Raw genomic sequence first — 25,763 nt, forward strand, 5'->3', positions numbered from 1 at the left:
AGAAACCTGACTAGCCCATGTGTGAATCCCCACTTTTATAGCATATAAAATGCTGGCTGGCACATGTCAAACTCTTAACTTCTGCCTCACTAATGAAACCAGTATATTCAATCTTGATGTCACTAACCTAAAATTAAATATTAATACAGTGGTGTGAAACCTTTGGTCATACACAAGTGTCTTTTTGGTGGTGTTACTACTGCAGAGTTTGGAACAGCACAGTGACACATGGTATTTGCAATGACTCTAATGAATTCAATGAAAATTTATTCAGTCAAAAGATGACACAGTGAGGCTTTACTTTATACTGCAAATCATCAGGCAAAACATTTACATTAATTACACTGTCAGCTTGTATACACAGCTATAAAAAAAGTTTAGTGAAAAATTTTCACAGTAGTTCCCAGTGTAGTCTGATAGTTCACTTAAAAATGCTGCAGGATAATCTGCCCATACCCATGGTCAAACATAATTCTGTACAAAAACTAATTTATAAACCCTCAATATTACAGAAAACAAAATCTTTGAAGTTGCAGTGGACTCAGCGCAGAATAGCAATGTCCGAGTGAATATTTACAAAGCTTCTATTTATTACAGGATCTGATCAAATACTCCAGCCACTGTCTAATCAGTTTCTGCCGTTCGTAAGATGACAGATGATCGGACCTTCTGGTCACTGTCCTTGTCCTTTTCTTTGTCCTTGCTTTTTTTAGACTTTTTCTTTTTGTGTTTGTGTTTCTGTGTTTTGTCAAGTTCAGACTCAACGTCCAAATGTTTCTTGTGCTTTTTATGCTTCTTGTGTTTTTTGTGTTTCTTTTTCTCCTTTTTCTTCTTTTTCTTCTTGCTATCCTGAGTGTCCTCTGAACTGACACTGCTACTGCGGCTTCGAGTCTGGCTCTCACTTGGGCTGTGGCTCTGACAGCAAGTAGGGCTGCTCAGGCTGTTTTGGGTGAGACTTTTAGCACTGTTGTTTCTAGAACCCATAGACACTCCCTTGATCTCTCTTGCTTGGTGCATGATCTCTTTTGCTTCCCTTCCCTCCCTCAGTGACTGGTCCTCTTCAATTTCACTTTCACTTTCATTGTAGTCAGGTTCAAAGGCAGCCTCATCAGTTTCTCTGGCCAGGTCCAGGGAGTGGCGAGAATGTCGGACAGAGCGGCTAACTGGTCCTGGGGGCTTGGTGCGGCTGTGGTCCTTGTCACCTCGTCCAGAATGCTCTTGATCATTCTTTTCAGCTGATATTTCAGTCCGATGAGAGATCATTTTCCCAGTGACTTGCCTGTCCTTACTGCTCCTAATTTCCAAAATATATTTCTCCTTCTCTCGGCTGGAAAGGGTTGATGATTTTGGTTCTTCAGTGGCACTTCTGGACTCAGAACTACTCCTGTGGTCTGTATGCAGTCTCCTTTCCTTCCCAGGACTGTGGTCATTTTTCTTGGGCTCTGTACTACTTTTCCTGCTGTCCGTCTGTTGCTCTTTACCTTTTAGGCTTTGTGTCAGTTCTTCACATTTACTGGGAGAATCCCGCTTCTTAATATCACGATTTCGCTCCTCTCTGTGTTTGGAAATAGAGGTCTGCCTGTCGACACTTTCCACTTTTCCATCAACACAAGGACCTGCGTCTTTGTTTGAGGTTCCTCTACTGCCTGGATCTAATTTTTCAACTATCCAGTCTTTTGAAGATTGAGGGAGATTATTGGCAATTGCTGACTCTATATCCCGCTCTGTAACTGCTGGCTTGTCAGGCTGAACTAGAGCTTTCTTCTTGTCTGGAGTCTCCTTGTCTGACCCATGCTCTTTATCTTTGGTCTTCAAACCTTTCTCACTTAAACATTTTGCAGTTGTTTTGGGCTCCTGTTGAGTCTCATCCAGATTTGTTTCTTTAGCAGTTTTTGGGAATCTCTCTGATGGAACCTCTTTATCGGTTTGCTTTGCAGGGTTTATAGACTTCACAGAGGCACCTGCTCCACTGCCAGCGGCTTTCACAACATTTAATGCAGCAGCTGCTGTTTTTCCTTCATCTTCGTCAGTCTCATAATCCTCCTTTTCCCATTTGGAACGAGGAACTTGTACAATAACAATCTCATCTTCAGCTGGGGGTCTAGTATCACTATTGTACTCTTCCATAGTCTTGATCACAGTCTTCTTTGTGTCCAATTTCTCTTCAGCTTTTCTAATGGGGCTGCCTCCAGCAGAACTGGTACTGGGGACAGAAAAATAACAGCTCAATTACATCATCTTGACTGCCAACATTCCCTCCACCATTTTGGTAGCTACAATTCCTAATTATGGTCACCTTGAAAAGGCTCATCTAATGCAACACAGAAACAGCATGCAATCAAGCACTAACCTGAAATAGCACGTGCCGCACACCCACAACTTACCTCACCTCCATCTCAGCTGTTGTAGGAATGCACTTCCCTACAAGAGGAAGCCAGAGCGAGAGTCAACAGGTGATTGCACGTAACTATCCTAAAGCCCCAGGTAAAGTTGGTGCACAATGAAATTGTGAAGGGTGCTGCAATAGGGAACAATTAGAGGCTAGGTGATCTTGTCTGCAATGGTGGATCATAAATGGCATTGCAGGTGAGATGTGCTTGACTGTTCAAAGCACCATTGATTTCAGGTGCACGGAATGCTTTGTAGTTGCTGCAGTTCAGCTAAACATCTGCATGTAGGGACAGGACTCAATTTCCTCCCTGCTCCCACAGTGGAATTACAATTTCAATAATATGCTCGACATTCAGCTTTTTTTATTGGGAGAAAGCAGGGGATTAAAAATTTTGAAAAATCACTCATGTCGACATTGGAGTTTTGTGGGCTTGGTTACTAAGGTTATCTAGAATCAGGGAATGCTAAAACTTCGCTGTGGTAACTGAACCATACCACATGAACACAAACTGGGCTCCTTAATAACACTTCAAACAGAACACAAAAAAACCCCAGAACTACACTCAGACCCCCTCCCTGCCCCAGAAATCAGTCTTTTTGATGTTAATCACTCTAAACATAAAAGATACAAAATGTGCTAACCTTGTGTAATCCACAAGTGTTGAACCAGCCACCTCGCCCCCAACCACTTTCCTCCTCGTCTTGGTTTTCACCTTCTCAGGTTTGGATTTTCCACCATTCATTTCTGCTAATTCTGTAGACTCTTCTAGTGGAGCTGGGGACTCTCCACTCACAATCTTTTTGCCACTTTCCCGGTTTATTTTGATTTTCCTCACTGATACATTTGGTGGAGTGGCCTTCTCCTTGTCAGCAGGCAAGTCTGTGTGTTTTTCTTTTGAGTTTTCACTGCCAGAGTTAAATTTACTTTTCACTGAAGTTTTTGCTCCCTCTGTTGTTTCTACTTTTGATGATTTAGTTGGAGGTGTTCCAAGTTCTCTCTCTCTCACTTTGTCATCAGTTTTCCTTTTACGTTTATCAGCTTTTACCTCTGCTTTAGTTGGTTTCTCATCAGCTTTAACTGTCTTTTTTGATTTTTCCTCCCTATTGACTACTTTATCATGTTTCTCATGTTTAGTTTCCTCCCTGGGGTAATCCTTTCTTTGTTTTTCCTCTTTTACAATCTTCATCTCTTGGTATTCACGCCCCATTTTAAGCTGCACCTTCCTGGGTAAAAAAAACTTCTCGCTTTTTGGAAGAAGATGGATTTTTGTCCCCTCTATTTTGGGAGGACATTCCTCCCTGGTTTTCTTTGCTGTGATCTCAGTGTGAGGGGATTTCTCTCTCTCTCTCTCTCTCTCGATAGGCTTTTCCTGAGATACTTTTGCTGTTTTTCCAGAGGGTTCTTTCTTTGGCGTGCTACTCTCTGCTTTCCGTTTCTGTTTCTCACTCTTTGATTTTAACTTCTCCTTTCTGTCCTTTTCAGATGTGGCTTTGTAAGGAATAGAGTCTCCTTCCATGGGCTCATCTCTCACTGGTGTTGCATCATCTCTGCTGAGGGGCAGAAACAAAGAGGTCCCTTTCCCTTCATCGCCAGCAGTCTCTCCGGTTTTCTTCCCATCACGAGAAGATTCGGGGTTAGTAAGCGTCTCTGTTTCATCTTTTTTCTTCTTCCTGTGTTTTTTATGTTTTGTTCCTTTGGAGTCAGGACGAAGGCTTGGTGCTTCTTTTTCCTTTGAATCTCTTGATTCTTTTGTAGTGTGACTTTCTCTGTAAGAGTACTTTTCTTGATAATTACCAGTGCCAGCCACATTACGAACCCGAGGGGTCTGTTCTGCTGGATATTCATCCCGACGGTTCCGGCTGTGTGGCGAACCATCACGCCTAGCACTTGCAGTACCAAAGCGCTCTGGAGAGAAGTGATCCTTATTTGAGGGAGACCGTGGTCGTGGCTGATTGCCACCACTGTAGCCCTTATAATATTCGTACCATGCTCTGCATCGCCTTTCCCACTCTCTATACCGTTCCCTCTCAAAAGAGTCTCTTGGATCACGAGGCCTTTCATAAAGTTCTCTGTAGTCAAACGGAGGTGGTGGCTCTCTGTAGCGATCATAATACTCACGATCGTTTTCACCCTGAGGGGCACTTCGTTTGTAAGGAGAATGTGTTTTGTAATTTGGAGATCGGGTACGAGAGCGATAGCTTCTGTAGGATGGTGACCTGGATCTGGATCTGTGAAACCCACGTGACCTGGATCTGGATCGATAACCTCGACTCTTCCCACTACCTCTTCGATACGAAGGAGATCTTGAGTAGGAACGACTTGGTGATCTACTAACTGATCGGGAATAGGATCGTGAGGAATTAGATCTAGACTTGGAGTAAGAGTAAGAACTTCCACTGAATGACGATCCACTATATGAACGCGATCTGGACCTGAGTAGGGAATGAATAGAAAAAATGATTAAGTATTAAATGTTACAATTCCAAAATTGCAAACAAACTGAAATACACAAACTTTCTCCCATATCTGAGGAGAGAACCCATTTTAAATTTTGGTTACGTTCGAATTAACGAAAAGCTGGGCTGGGCAAGGCATCAGGCAGTCAGCCTACTGGCCGAACGTTCACTGCTGTGTCTGCTGCCTCCAGATTTCTGCTGTTCGATAGCCAAATGGTAGCACCTAGGTGGAGCTAATAGATGACGCCCACTATTCTAAAAGCATAATGAGTGCTACACTTGGTATAGGAAACTTGTAAAGCAAGCTTTTAAAACTACAGAAAAATAAGTCCTGAAAATCATGTCAAAATAAAACAAATTATCTGACTCAGAGTTCACTCAGTAACTCCACAATAGGGACAGAGTGCTGAAGTGCCAATCATAATAAACAAAGACTGGAAACAGCGCTGATTTTTGAGACAGAAAAATGAGACACACTGTGTGCAAAATGCAGCAAGGGAAGATCAAGACAGCAGGTGACAAAGTCATTTTTTTGGGGGGGGGGGGGGGGGGTGGACGGGGAGGGAAAATCAAAGTTATTCACCCCAACTTTACATGAACAAAGACACGATGACAATAAAAAAGACACTGAGGATGCAGGAAATCAAACAAAAGCAGAAATTGGTAGAGAAACTCAGGAAGTCTGGCAGCATCTGTGGTGAGAAAGAGTCAACATTTTGGATCCAGTCACCCTTCTTCAGAACTTGATAATTTCTTGAATATTCTGCCATAATAGGAAACTGCCATTTTACCAGCAAACTAGCTGTTGTTGGATCATATGGCCTCTCTATTTACAGATTAAATAAGCATAACAAACAAGTTATTCTTTACACCTGCTAAAGAAGTGACAGATCTGCTCAGGTTCAATTTCACAATAAGCAAACTTACCTGGAGTAGGAGCGCCTGCGTTCCTTTTGAATTTTTCTATACTCCATTAACTCCTTAGCAAAATCATTGGTGAACTCATCAAGCTTTGATTTTTTCTTCTCCCTAAAATTTGATGTACCGGTTGGTGGTGGTGGATGGATGGGTGGGTGAGGGTGGAGGTGAAGAGAAGACAGAAGAACATTTACGTAAAACAAAAAGATTGTAGGCCTTAACATGTTTAACTCAGCTACCACATCTACATAGTTCACTTATGCATACCTTTTAACATGCTACCAGCAATGAGAACTGCCCTACTTTTATATATAACCAAATTTTGTTTTCTTAAGTTTTACCATTAGAAGCAAAGGCATGCACTTTAAAAGGAGTTTAGAACATAGTACTAATCTGTCCATTAAAGAACTTGTTTTTCTCAGCCAAGTTAATGTTCAATTTGCTGAGCTACAAAAGCCATTCCCCTCTAATTAAAAAAGTACAGAAATTAAATTTGCAAATGAGACATTTGATCTTTTTGAAAAGCTGAGGTGCATTAAGATTAAAGTACTAACAGAGACAAACTGAACCACGCCCTTGTTCAATTTCTCCTTTGCTGACCATTAGCCAGGGCAATGCACTTTATGGCAGGATAGTCAAGCTGTTGATGACCATGAAGCTGCTGTGAGCACTAGACGAGGATTAACCAGGAGACATGATGGCTAGTTTTTGCTGGGTCCTCCAGAGTGTCACAGAGGGAAAATAAAACTAGAACTCTTAAAAAGGTTTGGTTCCATCCTGCTAATGGTCAGGCAGCTGTATAGGCAGACAATGCAATTTGTTTCTTTTAAATGCATTTGCTCACTGGATGTGGACATTACTGGGAAATGCCCTTAAGGTGATGATGGGGAGCTGCTTTCTTCCAGTTGTTCATGTGGTGTAGGTACACCAACAATGCTGTCAGTGAGGGAGTTCCAGGATTTGACCCTGCAGTGGTGAAAGGAAATTGATATAGGTCCACATTAGGATGGAGAGGGGGTTTGGAGTTTCCAGCTGATGGTGCTTCATCCAGGAGATGAATATGTGGGCTCAGAGTCTAGTGGTGTGGGTGAGTTCTGGTTCATGGATCACTGGCTCTGGTACTGGGGGAAAGAAAAGGGGACTGTATTGTTGGGATGTTCTATACATATGTTGGAACAGGAAAATATACAGTGTTTTTAACAAAATAGTGTGAATAAGGGATCAAAAGTAGAAAGATTTAATAATACTATGGGAAATGAAGGTCAGATACAAAGAAAAAAAACAACCTAGGAATACACCAAAACCAGATATTAAAAAAAAACACAAAAAAGCTAAATGCTCTATGTTCGAATGCATACAGCAGTCAAAGTAAATGAATCAATACCACATATTAAAGCAAACAAATATGATCGGATAGTCATTACAGAAATGTGGTAACCGGCTGATAAAAATTAAGTCCTGTGCAGTACATGACCTTATGGAGAAATAGACAACTAGGTGGGATCACCATCATTTTAAAAGACAGAGGTGGATCTATTCTTGTTAGGCGAGGGAATTCAACGTTGATCAGGCATGGATGGAAATGCAGAATTCAAAATGCAAAGATTAGCCATAATCTTATGGAACAGTGAAAGGCTCGAGAGGCCAAATTGTCTACTTTTACACATGTTTAAGTTTACATTGTCACTGCCTGGCACTTGTGTGGCACAAACATTATGTGCCACTTAGCCAAAGCCTGAATGTTGCCCATGACTTGCTGCATACAGACCCAAACTGTTCTAGTACCGAGTTGTTGAACAGTGCTGAACATCTAGGTCAGTCAAGTGCTCCAGACTCAGCTATTGTCAATGATCTGCCTTCTATTAGGTCTGAAGTGGGAAGATAATTGCACAATGCTTAGCAGCATGTGCCACACTGCAGATACTGATGCAGACCATGACCAAATACACAATGACCTGGGTGATGCCTAGGATTGGTGCTGAACATGTCTAGAGGCTAGGAAACCTGCTATAAGAAAATCACCTGATTGTCCAAAGCCTGTCCACCATCTACAAGGCACAAGTCAAGAATGTGACAGAATACTCTCCACTTACCTGGAGGATTACAGCTCTAACACCACAAGAATCTTGACACCAAGGACAAACAGCCCATTAGAAGGGCACCACATCAACTAACTTTCAATCCCTTCACTACCAACCCTCAGTAGCAGTGTCCACCATTCTCAAGATGCACTGCAGAAATTCACTAAGGTTTCTTAGACAGCAGCCATCCAAATCCACAATCACTACCATCTAGAAGGACATAGGCAGTAGATACATGGGAAAACCATCACTTGCATATTCCCCTCAAGCCACTCAACACCTTGACTTGAAAATGTATTGCTATTTCTGCCCTGTTGGAACTCCCTACCGAACAGCACCGTGGGTGTAACTATATCAAATGGGCTGGAGTAGTTTAAGAAAGCCCCTCAGCGCCTTCTCAAGGGGAAACAGTGTAATCAGCAGTAAACATTCCCACTTTTAACCTCATAATAGAATGAAGGTCATTGAAGAAACAGTTGAAGGTGTTTGGGCTGAGGATACTACTGTTAAGAACTCCTGCAGTAATATCATGGGACTAAGATGAGTGAACAACAATCACAACCTTTTTTAAGGTATGACATAGGCATGACTCCAACAAGTGGAGAGATTCCTAAGCCTTCACCAAAAATAACAGCTGTAATTCATGTTACTGACATACTGACATTCTTCATAGCAGTTAGTTTGTGAAAACTCAGTCCAGTACTACTAAACAACATTTAATTGCATTTTTGTTCTCATGAAGTGACCACCAGAGGCACAGAATGAAATGCTGGTTTGTACAGTGTTCTGAAGAAGCTTTATATTTAACATTGCTTGAAGGATTGTGGAAAAATAAGTTATTTCAAATTGGTGGAAATAGCTGGAATGGTTTCTTTGACAACAGCCATTGCAAATTCACAGTGGGCACTAGATTTTTTTTAAAATAAGGGTTCCTAGAAATCACATGGCTGCTGGTAATTTTGGAGTGCAACTGGCTTGGAGAGATTTTTGTTTTATCTACTTCAATAGGAGGGAAGCCTAAGAACTAACTGAACTGGAAAAAAGGTTGCAGTGAACAAGCTGTCCAGCAAATGTTTCCCATTTCTAAAAAGAAAACACTCTACACTTCTGATTAGGATGTGTGGGGGGTTTAGGGATATTTAGAGATAAGCATTTAGAGTTGTATATTATGGATGGTGCATACTAATTAATTAAAGTATCTTTAATGAATAAGTTTGGTTTTGATCGGAGCTCAATTTAGTTTATCAAGACTGAATTATTTTTTGTCACTTGCATTTTACAGTAAATAATACAAAAAATAGTGTGTCGCCACAATCTGGCACCATTTTGAATAGTTTAAGAAAAAGAGTAAAAAGATATAACTAAAAGGCAGTCTCATCTTCATTCTGCTGCGTTCACCTGGAGTCAGCTCACCAGTGACAGCTGCACCGGTACACCTGCTTCAGTGCCTCACGGCTATTTGCGCTGGACTTATCATTGTAGGAGTCACCACTCTTTAGGCACCATCTCTTTGGCACTGGGCCCACCTCGCCACTGCTGAGTCCCATGCTGAACCCACACTCACCCTGCAACCAGCTGTCACCTCACTGATACCCAGGGGCTCCTGCTCCGGGCCTGTGACTACAACCAGGAGCCCACGGCTGCGTTGCCGCCTTGAATGATGCCTGCTCTAGGCCACTGCAGCAGCAACCTTGCCAACACCAGGAGTCCCCAGTCTTGCTAGACAGCAACCAGGAGTCTCTGGCTCTGCTACCAAGCCAGGCTGCTGCGCTAGGACTCCCACTCCGGCAGTCCTCCTTCAAGATATCACCTTGCTGGAGTTGCCAACTGATTCCTGAAGGAGCTTTGCTGCTGCTGCTGAACCTGGACAGTGCGAGGACGTCTTTGTTGCTGTCACCTGCAATCGCCAGAAGGCTGCTGCCACTCCACGCACAGCCCGCTCTCACTGCTGCGCCGATGACTAACTCAAAAGTAAAGAAAAACGAAAGAAAGAGGAGCAGAAATAAAAAGAACAAAAAAGAACAAGCAAACGGGAGCGGATAATCCCTCGGCAAGAGCCCGCAAGCAGTCTTGCTATCCCGCTGCCATTTTGGAACCTAGGCATGGCTGATTTTTTTTTTTGTTTAAAGCCTGAAAGTTGTGATCTATAGAGTAGTGGGATGAAAGCAATGACACACTCCTCCAGCCTAGGTCATCATAACAGATGTTTGTTTCAATTTTTTTTTCTAGCCAGTTACAGAGGAGTATCTGGTCATAGTTCTGCATTCAACAGTAAACAAGATAAACTCTCCAACCAACATTTTTACATGCCTATACCAAGATCACATAGAAACAGTGTACCAAAGATACAGGTCATACAAGATATTGGTTAAAAAAGATATCTCCATCTCGCAGGAAGTCTCAGCTTGATCCCCATGAGTAGCAATGGTACTAATCCATATCTGAAAAACTAAGACTTGTAATGTTTGAAGTTCAAAAAAAAAAAATCATAGGTATAGTTCAGATGAAGGGTCAGTCTTAGACATTCAGCTTTCTTTCCCATGCATCCTGAGAAACCTACACGGAATCTGCAACACATTTTTTCAGATTTTCAACAAATATGGTGCAAATAATACACCTGATATTTCAACTGCAGCTAGCTTTCTAAGAGAACCCTATGTTGTAAACTATTGATCAACAACTAAAAATATGAATGTTTCATAAAACGAGAATCACTCACTCTTCTTTCAGCCGTCGCTGTTCCCTGTAGAACTCCTCCCTGGAAAGTGGAGGTGCTTGGGTGACTGTTGGCATTACACTTGCAGGAGTTGCTGGAGTGGCAGGAGGTACCCAAGGGGCAGAAATAGTGGCTGGAGCTGGAGGGAATCCTGGAGGAGGGATGCTAAATCCAGTGGGTGGTGGTTGGCCAGGAGGAAACTGTGGAGGAAACTGAGGGGGAGGCACTCCTGGGGGAAGAGGAACTGGGTGAGGTGGAGGAGGATACAGAGCTGGTGGGTGGACGTACACTGGTGGGGGATTTGTTGCCTGCGCTCTGCTTCTTGGAACACGATCACTCTGTTGATGCCCTCTGGTGGATGGCCTAGGCGAACAGATCAAGTCAGGAGATAATCAAACAATAAGTTGCAGCATAGCTGCAGATCTGAAAAAAAGGTTCATGGTTGCCATACAGTACCCACTTTCAGTACTTTGTATTAGTGGAGATGCACTGGCAGGTATTTTCAAACATGGCATTTCACAGTAAATGCAGCAGCTATCACATGGGAACCAAGATGGCAAGGACTAAACAGATCCTTGTTATAGTTCAATTAGAAACCAAACAAAGTCATTTCTATCATAATTCACACTACCCTCTGAAGAAAACTCAATCACATAAACCTATACACCCTGTGTAATGGAGTTGGAATGAATCAGTGGAACCTGTACGGCTAGAGAAGAAACACCAAGGGGCAGAAAACTTTGATGGGTGCTGGCTATCAGCCTGCGAACAGTGGTGATGCAGCAAAAGCATTAAATTAAGAAATTAGGGATGCATGCAATTAAGGTACAACTGTAATCAAGAACAACTTTAATTTACATGTAGATTGGACAAATTTCCTGGCTCTTTTAGAATACATTGAGGAACCAACAGAGAACAGGCTATTCTCGAATGGATTCTGTACAATGACAAATGATTAATTAACGGTCTTCTTGTACGGTCACATATTGGTCACGCGGACCATAATTTTTCATTAAGATAGACAGTGAACTTGTTTATGAAGCATGAATTAGCTTAGGGAACCTTATTAAAACAACTGATGATGGATAGTCAATGGCTAATATTTAAAGAACTATGCACAAAGTACAACATTCATTCAAAAGTGTAACAGAAAAGTCGCCCAACCACTTAAAATGCTCACAAAAGAAATTAGAGATAGTATTAGGTCCAAACAGGAGACATATAAAATTGCCAGTAAAAGCATTAAGCTTGAGGATTGGGAGCATTTTAAAGTTCAGTAAAACAGGACAAAGAGGCTTTTTTGACAAGGTCCCACAAAGTGTTACTGGGCAAAATTAAAGCACGTGGGATTAGGGACAATATATTGGCATGGGTTGAAAATTCGTTGACAGACAGGAGAATCAGTGGGAAAAATGGGTGCCGTTTTCCAGGTGGAAAGCAACGAGTAGTGGGGTACTGCAAGCATCTGTGCTTGGGGCCCCAACTACTCATGATGTATATAAATGATTTGGATGAAAGAGCCAAAGGTTGATGACAAAATTGGATGGCATTGTGAACGGAGGATTCAGCAAGAAGTCTTCAAGGTGATTTAGATAAGTTGAATGGACAACCACATGGCAGATGTGGTTCACTTGGCTAAATGTGAAGTTATACACTTCAGTGTGATAACAGAAAAGCAGAGTTTTATTTAAATGGCGATTGTATTGGTAAATGTAGATGTAAAAAAAAAGGGGATCTGGATGTCTTGTACACCAGCTAATTAAAGGAGTCGGTTAGCTCAGTTGACTGGACAGCTAGTTTGCAATATGGTGTGATGCCAACAGCATGGGTTCAATTCCCATGCTGGCTGAAGTTACCATGAAGGATTCTCCCTCTCAACTTCTCCCCTTGCCTAAAGTGTGGACACCCTCAGGTTAAACCACCAGTCATCTCTCCAAGGAAGGGCAGCTCTATTGTCTCGTAAGACTACGATAAGGCAAAAAAAAAATTCAGATAGGCAGTTGTAACAAGCAATTCAGACGGCAAATGCCGTATTAGTCTTTGTTGCAACAGGACTGGAGTTAGAAGTAAGGTTTGTCCTAGTACAGCTATACAGGACCTTGGAGGAATATACCTAGAGTATTAGATACAGTTTTGGTTTCCGTACCCAAAAAAGGATATACTAGCTATATTGATATTGGAGAGGTAGCTCACTAGGCTGGGGATGGCAGGATTGTCTTGAGGCTCAGTCAAACCAGAGTTTAGAAGATGAAACTTATAAACCTCTAAAAGAACTGGACAGATTAGATGTTGGGAGGATGTATTCCTGGTTGGGAGTCCAGAACAAGGGGTTGGCCATTTAGGACCGAGATAAGGAAAGATTTATTTACTCAAAGGGTGGTGAACCTGTGGAATTCTTCACCACAGAAGCCTGCGGAGGCCAAGTCATTGAATCTATTCAAAGAAAGAGACAGATCACCTTTTAGATATTAAAGGCATCAACGGATATGAAGAGCAAGCGGAATATGGCACTTAGATAAAGTATCAGCCATGATCATCTTGAATGTAGAACACACTCAGAATGGCTAAAAGGCCTACTTCTCCTCTTCATTTAAGACTTATTGAATAGCAAATGAAAAGACCTGAAAATAGCTATGAATGCTTCAGAGTCAGTGTCACATGAAATATAATTATTTCTACAATGAAATGAATTTTTAAATTACCAAAATAATGAGGAAAATGGGGAGTTTTTTTTTTTAAAAACATCTTAGAATGCAGCCCAGAATGATAGGCTGAACATCCCTTCTCTTTTCCAACTCCAAAACTTTCCTTCTCGCTGCTGCAGGTAGACAGTATAGAGGTTCTCAATTCAGAATGTGAAGTGCACACAGGAAAACCACAATATTGTCAGATGCAAGTAAACATGCTACAGTGACACAGTAAAATGGCTTCTTGAAGTGGGATTATGCTTAGATACAGGAATTTCAAATGGTTTCGACTTACAATTCCCAGCCAGGTCTGCTTCCTGGTGGTCTAACCCCACTGCTTCTCATTGGCTGACCTAAACATAAAGTTAATAAAAATTAATTTGATTCATTTTTACAACCAAATCTGAAAACCATTTCCTAAAAACGAACCTGTTGTGGGTATGGACTGTCCATGTGAAGGTGGATGACCAAGAACAGGAACCTGATAACCCTGAAAAAGAACAGTAACAATCAAGCCAATGAAAGCAATGATAGATCACTAGTTAGATCACAGGGGAAACTAACTTTTCCCAGTTATTCCAACTGAACAGAATTCTAGTGGTTCTCAATCCTTGGACAGGGGTTCCCAATTTTTGAATGCTCATATTTGATGAGTGCAATCCCAAAAAGGGTGTAATTTTTAAGATCTGACATACAAACATTTCCCGTATGAATGGCTATTTTACATCATCCTGCATTGTGTTCTGGCTTGCATACAAGTTGACTTGCAAGCAAACTCGAACAGAACCAGCTCGCAACCTGGGACTGCTTGTATAAAACTTGAACAAACGTCTTCTCATTGTAACACAACCTGACTGGATGAAAAATCTCAGTCCACTGAATCAAAATTTGGAAAAAACTACATCCCATTCATTTCCATTGTGATTGTGCGAGGGAAGAAACATCAGCTTTTCACGTTTTAACACGTAAAAGATAATTTTATTAGTGATTAGTTTATTATTTCATTTGACTGCAAGGAAACCTCATTCAAAGTACATCATTCCAGTTCCAACCACTAATATAAATTGCAATGCACATGTTGCTTTTGGGTAATCATCAGTCATTGTTCTGCATGCTGGAGGGCTGTGACTTTTAGTCACCAAAACCGAGTTTTAAACTTTAGGATGATATGGCTGAAATGAAATGCCATGCCACACGCAATTTGAAATTGAATTGCATAGAGGGTCCCAATCGAAAAACCTGAATTCGAGGTTCATTTTACCCATACCATTTTGATCCCTTGGCATTCTTTTACTACTTGACCTTTTCCATTACCCCTCTCTACCTTTCACTTTCTCATTTCTGGGCTCAATTGTTAGATATGCCTTGCCTTTTCTATCAGGTTTGGCCTGTGCTAGCTAATTTCAGTTCATTAAATCTATGTAAAAGTTGGAGGATTTTAAAAGGTGGGTCAATATGACTCTTTATCTGTCAGTGCATGCAAGAAAGAAGTCAAACTGTACAATGTTGACACATGATCAATGACTTACCTTCACGGCAGAGGTACTGCTCGTAGACATCGATGGATTACTTGTGGTTGTTCCAGTTGTGGTTGTGACTGCAACCGTTTTGCTGAGTTCACTGAATATGAAATAAGAATAAAACACTTCACTTTTACAGTTGGTTAAAACTTAATGTCACAATTCATGGCCTGTTTAGTGATTATTTAGGGAAAGTGTGAACAGTGCTTGTGTGAATTAGTTTTCATGTTCTTCAGCTTACTCCCATAATTCATATTAAAAGTAACAATTTGAGGGGAAATAAGATGACAATTATATAAAGCAAGATAGCAAAACCAGGGGCCAGTTATCTGAGTACCTGTCAGGAAATTGCTGGAGTTATAATTAAGGTTGACTTCTGAACATTTTCTGCTGGTCAGAGGGATCCAATGTTAATATGAAAATGGTATATCATGCTTAAATCTGACTCAATATTTTGAAGTGTTGACTAATGTAGTGAGCAGAGGAATGTCTATGGATGCTACTTAAAACGGACTTCCAGACGGCATTTGATGAAGTCCCTTGTTTGAGGTTTTTCAAAGGCTCCTTGAATTGTAGGCAAATTATTGATCTAGTTAGGAAACGGGCTGAGCAGTAAATGACTGACAGTAGGGATCACTGACAGGTACTTCAATTTGTAGGATGTGATGACTTGTGTTGGCAAGGAACTTGAATGAAGCTTCAACTATTCAGCATATCTATTCATGATCCACAGGTCAGAAAGAAAACCACATATGCACATTTGCCACTGACAGAAAGATAGACAGCACTAAGAATAGTGTGGAAGGGTGAGACATTGCCAAATTAAATGAAAGGGCTAAGCCACGGAAAATGGTACATTTGCCTACTTTGAATAAATTGCCATGAGACTCAAAGAATATAGTAGGGGTACTGTATAAATGGCGAGAAGCTAGAAAAATAGAACTCAAAGAGACAATGGCCCAGAGCAGACAAGACCTGGGCTAACTGAATTTGGCGTACTGTTACTTATTCTACTCCTTAGAAATCACATACTGACCTTGGGAGAAGTACATAATAAATTTAACAGAATGGAACCTGGATTTCAAAGGTTAAATTACGTGGTACCATTACACAGTCTTTTGTTGGATTCACTGGGATTCACAGATTAAGGGGCAAATTGATCAAACTTATCAGATACCAAGGGGAACGCATACAATACATTTGGACAAATTAATTATGCTGGGTATGGAGTTTAAATCTACAGGACAGCATTGATGGGAAATCTGAAAATTATACCAAACTCAAGAACGAGAGGAGGAAACACCTTCTCATGCACAGTATGACATGTTTGAAACAGGCTTTCACATAACAACTCTTGGATATGTTAATAATTGATTTAAGATTGGCACTTTTGGCTGGCAAAAATCTTAAGTTATTGGCAAAGGAGGTGATATGATGGAAGGTTGCAGATAAGCAATTGCATGGTGGAGAAACAAGTTCGGGAAGGCTAAATGACTCACTTCTGTACCTAGCCTTCCAGAAGTAAAATAGAAGTCGAATGGGTTTTGAAAAGTGGAAGGCAATGTGGCTGAAGGAAAATTACATAATTTGGGGTAAATATCTCAAAGTTCACCATTAATTAAAGGTGCTGGGTGACAGTTCAAACCCAAATTGATAAATTGGGCTGTGTTATTCAGGCTCTAAACTGAGTCACCTTTCAGTCTGTGATGCACATATCCACACCACCCCTTTCAGGAAAGGGGACAATCCTGTGAAGACAAGCAGCCAAATAATCACAAGAAAAAAATCTAATCATATTTGGAAACCCATTTTTGTAAATTAATGATGATCCAGTTAATACATATTTTAGGGTGGAGCGTGGAGGAGAAGTGAGCAATCATTCACAGTTGTAAAGTTTTGGCCATGCTAATTTCTCTTAAGGAATTATATTTGTTTTAGTCATCCAGCTTGATTAACATTATAATTTATTGGAGAAAATAACTTAGAATTATGTAAATTCCAGAAAAATGTAACTTAGAATTAAACATCTGGGATCCAGGATTAATTCACAGCCTAAGATCAGTGCTGTCACAAAGCAGTCCACAAAAGGAGCAATTAACATCTAGAATGGTACTGAAGTACGTAGATGAAATGAAGATTTTGAAATTGCTCATGAGATAGCTAGGTACTGTGATGACGACTTCTACAGATGAAAATGAGGTAGATAGTAAAAAATATTCGCGAATTAGTTACAAACTAGAATTTAATCAAGTGGCATTGTTTGAAGGAGAAAGTAGTGAAATCTTGACTTATGGTACTAACAGGTGAAATTACTTCTGCATTTAACACATAGCAGTGGCACTAATACTATGGATTGAGTGGCCTGCTTTTGCTCAGAAATCCCCATCATGTGACCTTTTAAACAACTTTCTTGAAAATCTGATAGTAAGATGTAACTGTAATCCCTAAAAGTTTGTGACAAGAGCAAAACTTACATATCCCCTTCTTCGTGCTTTGGAGGTAACGGATGAACATGAACTGTGGCTGTTGACAAGTCTGGAGCAGGGTTGTTGGCAGTGGGGGGAGCTCTACTAGTTTTCACAGGAGAAGGAGCACGTACTGGGGTAGGGGCTGTACTTGGAAGGGAAGTTGGGCCAGTCGGAGTAGTGGTGGTGACTGGCATGTCTGCTGGTTTTGAGCTAGCTGCTCTGCTTACTGGAAGAACAGGCTGAGGGTTGAGCAGGGGTAATGGCCTCAGAGCAGATTGTTGATTATGCATTTGTTGGGACGGAGCTTGTCGCTGCTGCTGAGTCGGCTGTTGCTTGCGAGTTCTTTTTGTGTAACCAGTTTCATTTTTGAAGTTGTTCACAGCCTGCAAATAAGAATACTATGACTGAGAATAAATTTGAAACTCCCCCATTCTATTCCCTACATGGACTTCAAATACTCATTCCTCATTTATATCCAAGCTTCTCTTTTTGCTCAAACAACTTGGAAATCGTTTATATCACAAACAAATGTGATCCAAACTGACCTAGAACTGCACAGGGATTATGTGTTTGTAATTCTAAAACTAATTTACAACGATATAATTTAGGAACAAGAACCATATTTCATATGCAAGACTGAAGTCTTAGATTTTGAATTAGGAATTTGACATTAAGTGAATTACCTGTCTTAAAAATTTGTTTGCAATCAAAGCATCAGGTGAAACATCTGTTTGGTGGCAAGTTGGGCAGGTGTGTTCTTCAGATTCAAGTAATGATGTTCTGATACCTGTGCACAGCAATTCAATAAAATGAACAAATATAATTCAAAGCTAAAGAAAAGTAAGATTACTAAAAACATTTCAGTAAGTGCATAAAAAATGTGAAATGAGAGAAAAAGACTTGTTTCCTCACTGGTGTGCCTGCATTGATTGTTGTGCTCTAGCCCTGAGTGGGTCTTGAACCCAGAACCAAGTGATTCAGAGGTGTAAGTTACTCACTGAACCACAGCCATAAGAGGAATCCCAGTGACTGACTGCTTAAGGACCTGCTTGAATAGCAATGCATTCCTCAGATGACTTACAATCATCACAATAACTGTTCCCACAGCATGGTATAACAACAGCATCCATCATAAGATCCTTGCAGATAAGGCACAAGAGTTCATCAGGGATTGGATCTTCCTCTTCAGATGATGAGGAGGGTTCCTCAGGCAAGAACGGTGGCTTTTCCTTCTTGCCCTGTGCATATGCTTCTCTAGAATGCAAATATTTAATTATTAGGTACGAATCTGCAGCAATGATAAACACTAAATAATTTTCTTAAAAACTGCAATTTCCTATTTGTTTACTCAGTGAAGAATTTAAAATGGGAATTAATGTACAGGAAAATATTTAATAAAAAGATTATGTACAATATTTTATATTGGGATAATTGCACAGGTGTTGAGTCTGGAGCCTAAACTTTGTAATCATATCCACCCTAGACATATATTATGGATTTTTAACTAAGATTGACTCTCCACTGGATAAGCAGCTCAGTATTGCAGGACAATAAATACTAAATACTTACGCATCAATTGTTGGTATTGCGTATTTCCCAGTATTGGTGAGCATTGCACCCTTCATGTTGGGGTCATCAACTTCTACCATAAAACTGCGGGGAATCCCTGTGCTTTTCTTAATCCTGGGCACAGCTTCAAAATTTTTGTCCTGAATTTTTGCAAAGAAAAATTGACGTATTTATTTTTAAATTATAAGCAAGTGTCTTGCTGGCAATGGAGTTGCTCCCATGCCCTTAGCAATCTGTTGCAGTTAGAGAATTTAGTGCTGATTTAGCACACAACCCAGAGCTACAAACTTGACTTTGAAGTTGATACACAAGTACGACGATTGAGCTGTATAGTTTATTGCAGAGTACTGAGAACCATATTGGAACAAAACGAAGGAACAATTTTTCCACAGAACCAGATTTCACTTTGCCTGGCAAGCCTAATACCGAGACAAAAACAGGATTTTAATTGTTCTGATGTCATAATCTGTTATAATGAAACTCTACAAAGAATAGTTAGCAGGAAATCCATCCATCTCAGCAGCAAATAATGGATGATGGAGTGAAATTGTCTAGTATCATTAGATCTGGTCACATGACCAGAAGATGACCAAGTGCTTCAGTGGACTCCACAAAGAGAAGCATTGAAATCTCAATTATGGAAAACGCTAGGTCAATACAAAAAAAGTACAGCCTCGAGCAACATTGTTCTGCCATGAGGACAAAATTATAAATACATTTCTGAAGCATTTCCAACAAACCAACTCGATCCTCCAGTTTAACCATTGGCCAGGGAAAGCAGGGAGATTCAGGATTCCACTTCAAGAGGAACACAAAGTATTGTTACTATGAAATAAAAGGTTGAACCATGTTTACCCACCCCATTTGTTGGGCAGTTTTTAATATAATGGCCTGGTTTTCCACAACGAAAACATGTATATGTTGGAGGAGGAGGACCCAAAGGTTTCTTCATGTAACTAAGAGGGGGAAAAAAAAGTAAAAACATTAATATACATTATCAGCTTCCATTTGTGGAATATTTACCAAATTGAAATTCCGAATAGCATCTTTTTTACAACTTACTTGACTGGATCATATTCTTGACCAGACTGAGTCATCATTGCCTTAATTTTATCTTCCTCTGAGGCGTTAGCTTCAGCCAGATTGGCCGTCTGTTTGATAGGCGTGTGTTACAAAAATAATTACCACCTAGAATTTATTGTACACTCCAGTCCACATCCTGTAAAGAGTAGCAGGAAGCCCTGTCCCTTTTGCTCTTGTATAATCAATAAGTCAGTCCACTTACATAAAACCATCTTCCATCCAGCTTGTCGATTAGCTTGGGGAGGGAGGAAGAGTTCCTCAAGCCTGTAACCTGTAGCCGAATTATAATACTTTTAGGAAGTCAAAGACATTATAATGCTCATGTTCCAAGGATTCCAGTGAAATCCCTAATGCCATGTCACAATCATATAAGGAGGATTTTCCCAGGTCGACATTGACCATTCAAAAGTTTCAAATATAAAAACAATCCTAACTAACATTAAATTTGTCTTTTTTCTTATAAAGGTGCTCTTTTGCTAAACAAAGATAGCCAGGAAGGATTTTATTGAAGCAGCTTATTTGGATGAGCTGTTAGCCAGATGACAATGACGACCATGTTTCATGGAATCTGGCACTGTCTCAGAAGACAAAGCCAAATGATGAATGCATGGTCAATAGCAGAATGAACTGGATAAGGATATTGTTTACTTTTTGCAAAATCAGTGTAAAAAGCTCAGAGTTAAAAATAAAAAGAAATATTTTGAATTAAATGGAGGGGGGAAAATGTAAACTTGCTTAAAAGCAAAGCCAGCTGTGAAGAAATCTATAAAATCTATTTTAAGCTGGGCAAGGGATATACCCTCTAAATTTGAATCTTACGTACCATCGAATTTACAAGTAACACCTCTAACTATCCTGACAGTCCCAGTATTAAAGACCTAGCAGAGAATTTCTTTTAATGCTCCCACAAAAGCATTTCTAGCCATTTGGGTTCTATTCCACACAATTTACACTCTCTCAAACACTAGCAGCACAGCACATGCACGTACAGTAAAACACTTGGTATGATCAACTTTGCTGACATTTCATTGGAAATTCATAGTTGAATCCATCTAAATTCTGCTTGTGTGGGTGATCATTTAATTTCTAAATTTATAATTTCATTTAGTATTTAGACATTTTAATTAGAAATTAACTCTTCAAAATCTGAACTTAGACATAATAGAATGTGCTTATTTTCAAGGCCTGCTTACATCAAGTTAATTAGACTTGAAATAAGTACCAGGTTCTTAAAAACATGTAATTAAAATTAACTGCAGTGTATAACATTACATAAAGGGATGAAGACTTTGCACTGGGTTTACTATTCTGCAAGCGCATGGCCCTCAACTGGGCCACATTATAAAGTAGAATCAGAAAATTTAAAACACTGAGGGAGGCCAATTAGCCCATCGTCTGTGTACCAGCTGACAAGGAGCTAACTGTCAGACCTTGATCAGGAATCTTGCACATTATGGTACTTTAGGCAAACATCCAAGTACTTTAAAAAATATTGAGTGTTTCTGCTTCTACATATTCAACACCAGGTGAAACTGCAATTTGTAACTAAACTGATGAGAGATAGTTGCACAAGATCAAAAAAAGTGTTAATGCAGTCGAGCTCCACAGACTTGCCATCATGCAGTTCGATGGAGAGATTTCAGACGAAATCTAAAATGGGACTAGCATTTATTTTAATGCAATCATAGTAGTTGATGGTCTGCAAGCAATTCTAGGCATATCACACTGCCACTTTTTAATCATCCATTCAGAATCAGCACACACACTGAAGCCCTGTCCAAAGCAAAAAAATCACCCAGACAAGTGGCACATAACTGACAGCGTTTCCCTCATTCTGAAAAACTTAACACGGATAACTTGCTGTAGTTCAGGTAATACCCAGTAAAATAGCAATCTCTCAACTAAGCACAGTACCCCCTTTATAATAGGCAGATAACACCTGCATCGTCATAAGTGAACAAACTGAAGTAAAGTATTGTCATCAGCTAACCACAACTCTTAACATTTCAGGCAAATGCTCAACCACAACTGCTATCCTCCCCATAACAGAATCCAGCCTTGATATAAACTCTTGACAACGATTACTCACATTAGAACAAAATTCCCCAACTCTGCGATTTGAATGGTTTCCCTGTCCTGTATCATAACTTGGCGATTCCCCGACTTCATTCTAACAACCACCCTACTAACTTGGAGAAGACACTCAACTGTCCAATTTTTAAACTTAGTTATCCGAAACTATAAAATTGGAGTTTCTCCTGAATATCCCTTCATTATCCAGACCAGTAAGCTGGATAACCCAACAACTCAACCACCAATGATTGTGGCAATTACCTCAAAGTTCTACATTTACATGTCCTAATTTCAGAATCCACCTCAGAAGCAGAGATTGCTCAAATAAATCATACTTTTAAGATGCTGAATGGTAGCAATATTCAAGTAAAACAATTTTGCACCAAACAGCAGTATAGTTAACTGGTTGACACAAATCAGAAGACTCACTATTCTGGGTACTGCAGATGGAAAAAAACAATTTCAATTGTGAACAGAAATTCTCTCTACGTAATAATTACCTGAAAGTGGGCCTGTTTTTATTTTGCTAGTGCCAAGGAACTCGTATTCTCACCTTTCGTTGCAATATTTCAGATTCTTCAAATCATTCCAGACAGTAAAACAAAATCTTAAACCAATCCTGTCATTTAGATTTTCATTCCTACACTACCCAATTCAGGGAGCATTCCCAGATCACTTTGAGTCGTCTTTGTGTAAACAAGCAGGGAGCTTAAAATCCATGACTTTTAGCAGGGAATCCAATCTACTCAAATATTGAGCATCAGGAACAAGTTTTATTCTAAGCTAAAGCTATCGATGCAGAATCCAACACAGAAATTACACCTGTAGTCGTCAGCTGATAGGTAAGCTGACAGGGTTTAGTAGTTGGAATTTGGAATATGATGGGAAAATTTATGCAAGGAATGGGGAGCTCAATAGACCCAAGAATGAATATTGTAAATTATTGATTTTGGAGAGGAAGGAAAACAAGAACCTTTTCCCTTCTGGCTAGATAACACAGCAGAATATATGTGCCACACAAATGGAGATGGGTGAGAAATTAACATGGGCTGATCCAATTTCAAGACTTCTAAATATTGCACTCCAAGTTGTAATCAAGATCTTCTCAAAGCCTCACGAATGAAATACGATTTCAAATTCAGAGTGATCATTAAGTGATAGGGAGAGATGAAATTCAGAAATCATAAGTTCAGGAATTTCAGTCAAGAGTCAATAACTGGTGTTCTGTGCATGCAGCAAATAATTTAAAGGGTATGAAGTGATGAAGATATGCAATTATCTTCATCTTCCAATGGCTCAAACAGCCTGCATACACAACTTGATATACAGACAAACCATGGATTCTTTTGCGTTATCATCTTGTGTATTTCACATCATATGCTTCAGTTAGGAAGTCTAGTTTTCCAGCTGAATGACTGAAGCTTTCCCAGGCAGGACTCAAATGCTGCTATACTGCAGCACTTACCTTCATAGAAGCAAGCTTCTGGACCTTCGTGCAGCAAATTTAAACTTCTCTAAGTCGGATACTATGGACTGGATACCCGGCCGCGATACCAAGATTATTTTGTTCAAGTGCTTGCCAAATAGTCATAGCATCATTTGAACAACTTCCTTGATATCAGCCAATTAAGCAAATTGGAAATAATCTGGATTGAGGAAACCTTCCTACCATATGACATTTAGATTTATATTGAAGTATTTGTATTTGATATCAACTCTGAATATTGTGGAGTCAGTTTTGCTACTAGCGAAATTACAGTTCTTGAGAAACACTGGTCAGTTTTGAACCTCTTCTTTGTGGCTAGTCCTTGGAATTTGATGGAACCCACTGGAAGAGTGAATAGGTAGAAGTATGAGTTGCAGCTAGGAAATGCCTTCTTTGTAAGTACAGCAGATTTCAATGCATCACCTCTACTGGTGAAGAGGAAATATTCTTTTTCTTCCATGCAGTACAAAAACCACCCATGCAGATGGATGAACGAACAAGATATCCATATATCCATATGGAATGCCGATACATAAGTGAAAAAGAGGGAGGTCACAAGTTGTTGAACATTCACTGTGACCTGTCCCATTAGATCGTCTGACTTCTGAAGTTGAGAATGAAAATATATTCTAAAGCAACCTCTATTTCAAACAGAATTTACAAACTGCATTTAAGTATGTCACAAATAATTAGGATCAAATCACTGGGAATACAGAAGGCTACACAAAGAAACCACTACATTTCAATGGATGAACAAACCTCAGTGCTCAAATGTCACTCAACAAGATGCAAACTGGAACATTTAAATCCACGTCATGAGTGCAACTTAAGAGTTCATCAGATGACAAAATCTCATTGTTTACCCATTATTTAAGGGCTACTCAGTAATTTAGCTTTCATTCCATGACGCAGCAAATAGAGGTTGATCCCATCAAGGTTTAACTGTACCACTCACTCAAAACAGATTTTTTTGAACCCAAACAGCTTTTCACATTAGATTAAAAGAGACTACAAATGATCAACAGCAGATACCAGTGAATGCATGTGGGGTTCCGCAGATTTTCTATCCCTAAAATGAAGATGCATTTCCTGTGCACAGTGTAACTCTGGGTTTGAACTCAGGTGGTCTAGTGAAATCCATGAAACAGGAGGGCAAGTACAGTAAGCTTAGGTAATGTAAATATATTGAGTGGTAACTGGTTTCTGCATCTTTTCCCCCTCATGGCAAAAGCATCCACTAACATGACTAACACTTGTCTCTCCCTAGGGATCAGCCAAGACACAAAAACAACAAAAAAAAATCACATTGATTTACAGTCTGCGTTCAAACAAATGACCACCCATATAGACCCTTTCCAACATATGGTCTTAGAGAACATAGTTTATTGTGTTTAACGGTTTACATTTACATGGTCAATGCTAAGCTATGCATGGGTCAATACAACATAGGGGATTGGCATACACTTATTCAATTCACGGTTATTCAATTGTAGACATTGCTATAAAATTCAGGAAAAACTTACACACAAAATTTATAGTTTCAATAACAACAGAGGTAGTTTTTATTTCCTGGCTGAATTGCTGAGATAACAGTCTTTTTGCTTACAGCGATACACTGATTTGATGGTGCTAAAGGCGAGAACCTTCGTACCAATCACGGTATCCAGTGATCTGGGGCTTTTCATTCTTCTACCACGTTCTTTATTGGAGAGATGTTCAAAGCCATCAGAGGTGAAATAACCCATCCGGCATTCACTACATCCCAGATTTAAAAAAGACAAATAGCTATGGTTTTATCTTGCTGTATTTTCAAGGCTGACTGAGATAGACGAGCATTATGGTAGCTAGGTGAGGCTGTCGAGGGACTCCCCTTCCATCTTCCCCATATCACTCACTCTTTACAGGATATTCAGTATGTATTAATGTTTCACGTTACTAACATTTACACATAAAATACAATACTTTTAATGACAATATAAATGCATTTGAATATATGTAACATTACGCAAAATATACAATGTATTAATGTAAATTTGCATTAGATAATGCATGGGACAATTACAGATTAGTGCAACATTTAGTACAATTAAAAACTCTGTAATGAATTGAATTTGCAGGGAAAGAAAAACACCACTAACAGCAAAAAAGAAACATTTTCTACCTTTGTAAGCTGGGCCAGAGAGATAGATGTTCCAGAGTCATCAATCTGTTAATGGAAGAATTAAATACAGACATTCACATTTAAACCATGATAAGGCACATATTTCAAACCCAAATAGACAGTCTGGTCATTACTCTCACATTTTAGTAACAA

The 25,763-nt window shown here is 39.8% G+C and overlaps 2 protein-coding genes across 5 annotated transcripts in view; both read right to left on the reverse strand.

Moving 5' to 3' along the window:
* Window positions 1-234: 234 nt before the first annotated feature.
* LOC109911755 (E3 ubiquitin-protein ligase RBBP6-like) lies at window positions 235-25,762 on the reverse strand. 2 transcript variants are annotated; one of them, XM_048609890.1, is made up of 14 exons: window positions 25,611-25,762; window positions 19,870-19,958; window positions 19,667-19,763; window positions 18,808-18,947; window positions 18,320-18,492; window positions 17,922-18,025; window positions 17,245-17,621; window positions 14,780-14,870; window positions 13,680-13,740; window positions 13,546-13,603; window positions 10,567-10,926; window positions 5,776-5,877; window positions 3,034-4,824; window positions 235-2,203 (listed from the first exon to the last, which is right to left on the reverse strand). In XM_048609890.1, the coding sequence occupies exons 2-14, from the start codon at window positions 19,905-19,907 to the stop codon at window positions 625-627; spliced, it is 4,971 nt and encodes a 1,656-aa protein (XP_048465847.1). In that variant the 5' UTR covers window positions 19,908-19,958; window positions 25,611-25,762; the 3' UTR covers window positions 235-624. The 2 variants fall into 2 exon arrangements, with proteins under 2 accessions (XP_048465847.1, XP_048465848.1); XM_048609891.1 differs by lacking the exon at window positions 25,611-25,762 and adding an exon at window positions 20,093-22,395.
* LOC109911756 (E3 ubiquitin-protein ligase RBBP6-like) overlaps window positions 24,811-25,763 on the reverse strand; it is a 28,343-nt gene continuing 27,390 nt past the window's right edge. For all 3 annotated transcript variants that reach the window (XM_048609892.1, XM_048609893.1, XM_048609894.1), the window contains one exon: window positions 24,811-25,655. In XM_048609892.1, coding sequence (XP_048465849.1) covers window positions 25,536-25,655 — 120 coding nt within the window. In that variant the 3' untranslated portion in view covers window positions 24,811-25,535. The remainder of the gene's footprint in view (window positions 25,656-25,763) is intronic.

This window comes from Rhincodon typus, chromosome 21 (assembly GCF_021869965.1).
Source record: "Rhincodon typus isolate 14 chromosome 21, sRhiTyp1.1, whole genome shotgun sequence".
Taxonomy (NCBI): domain Eukaryota; kingdom Metazoa; phylum Chordata; class Chondrichthyes; order Orectolobiformes; family Rhincodontidae; genus Rhincodon; species Rhincodon typus.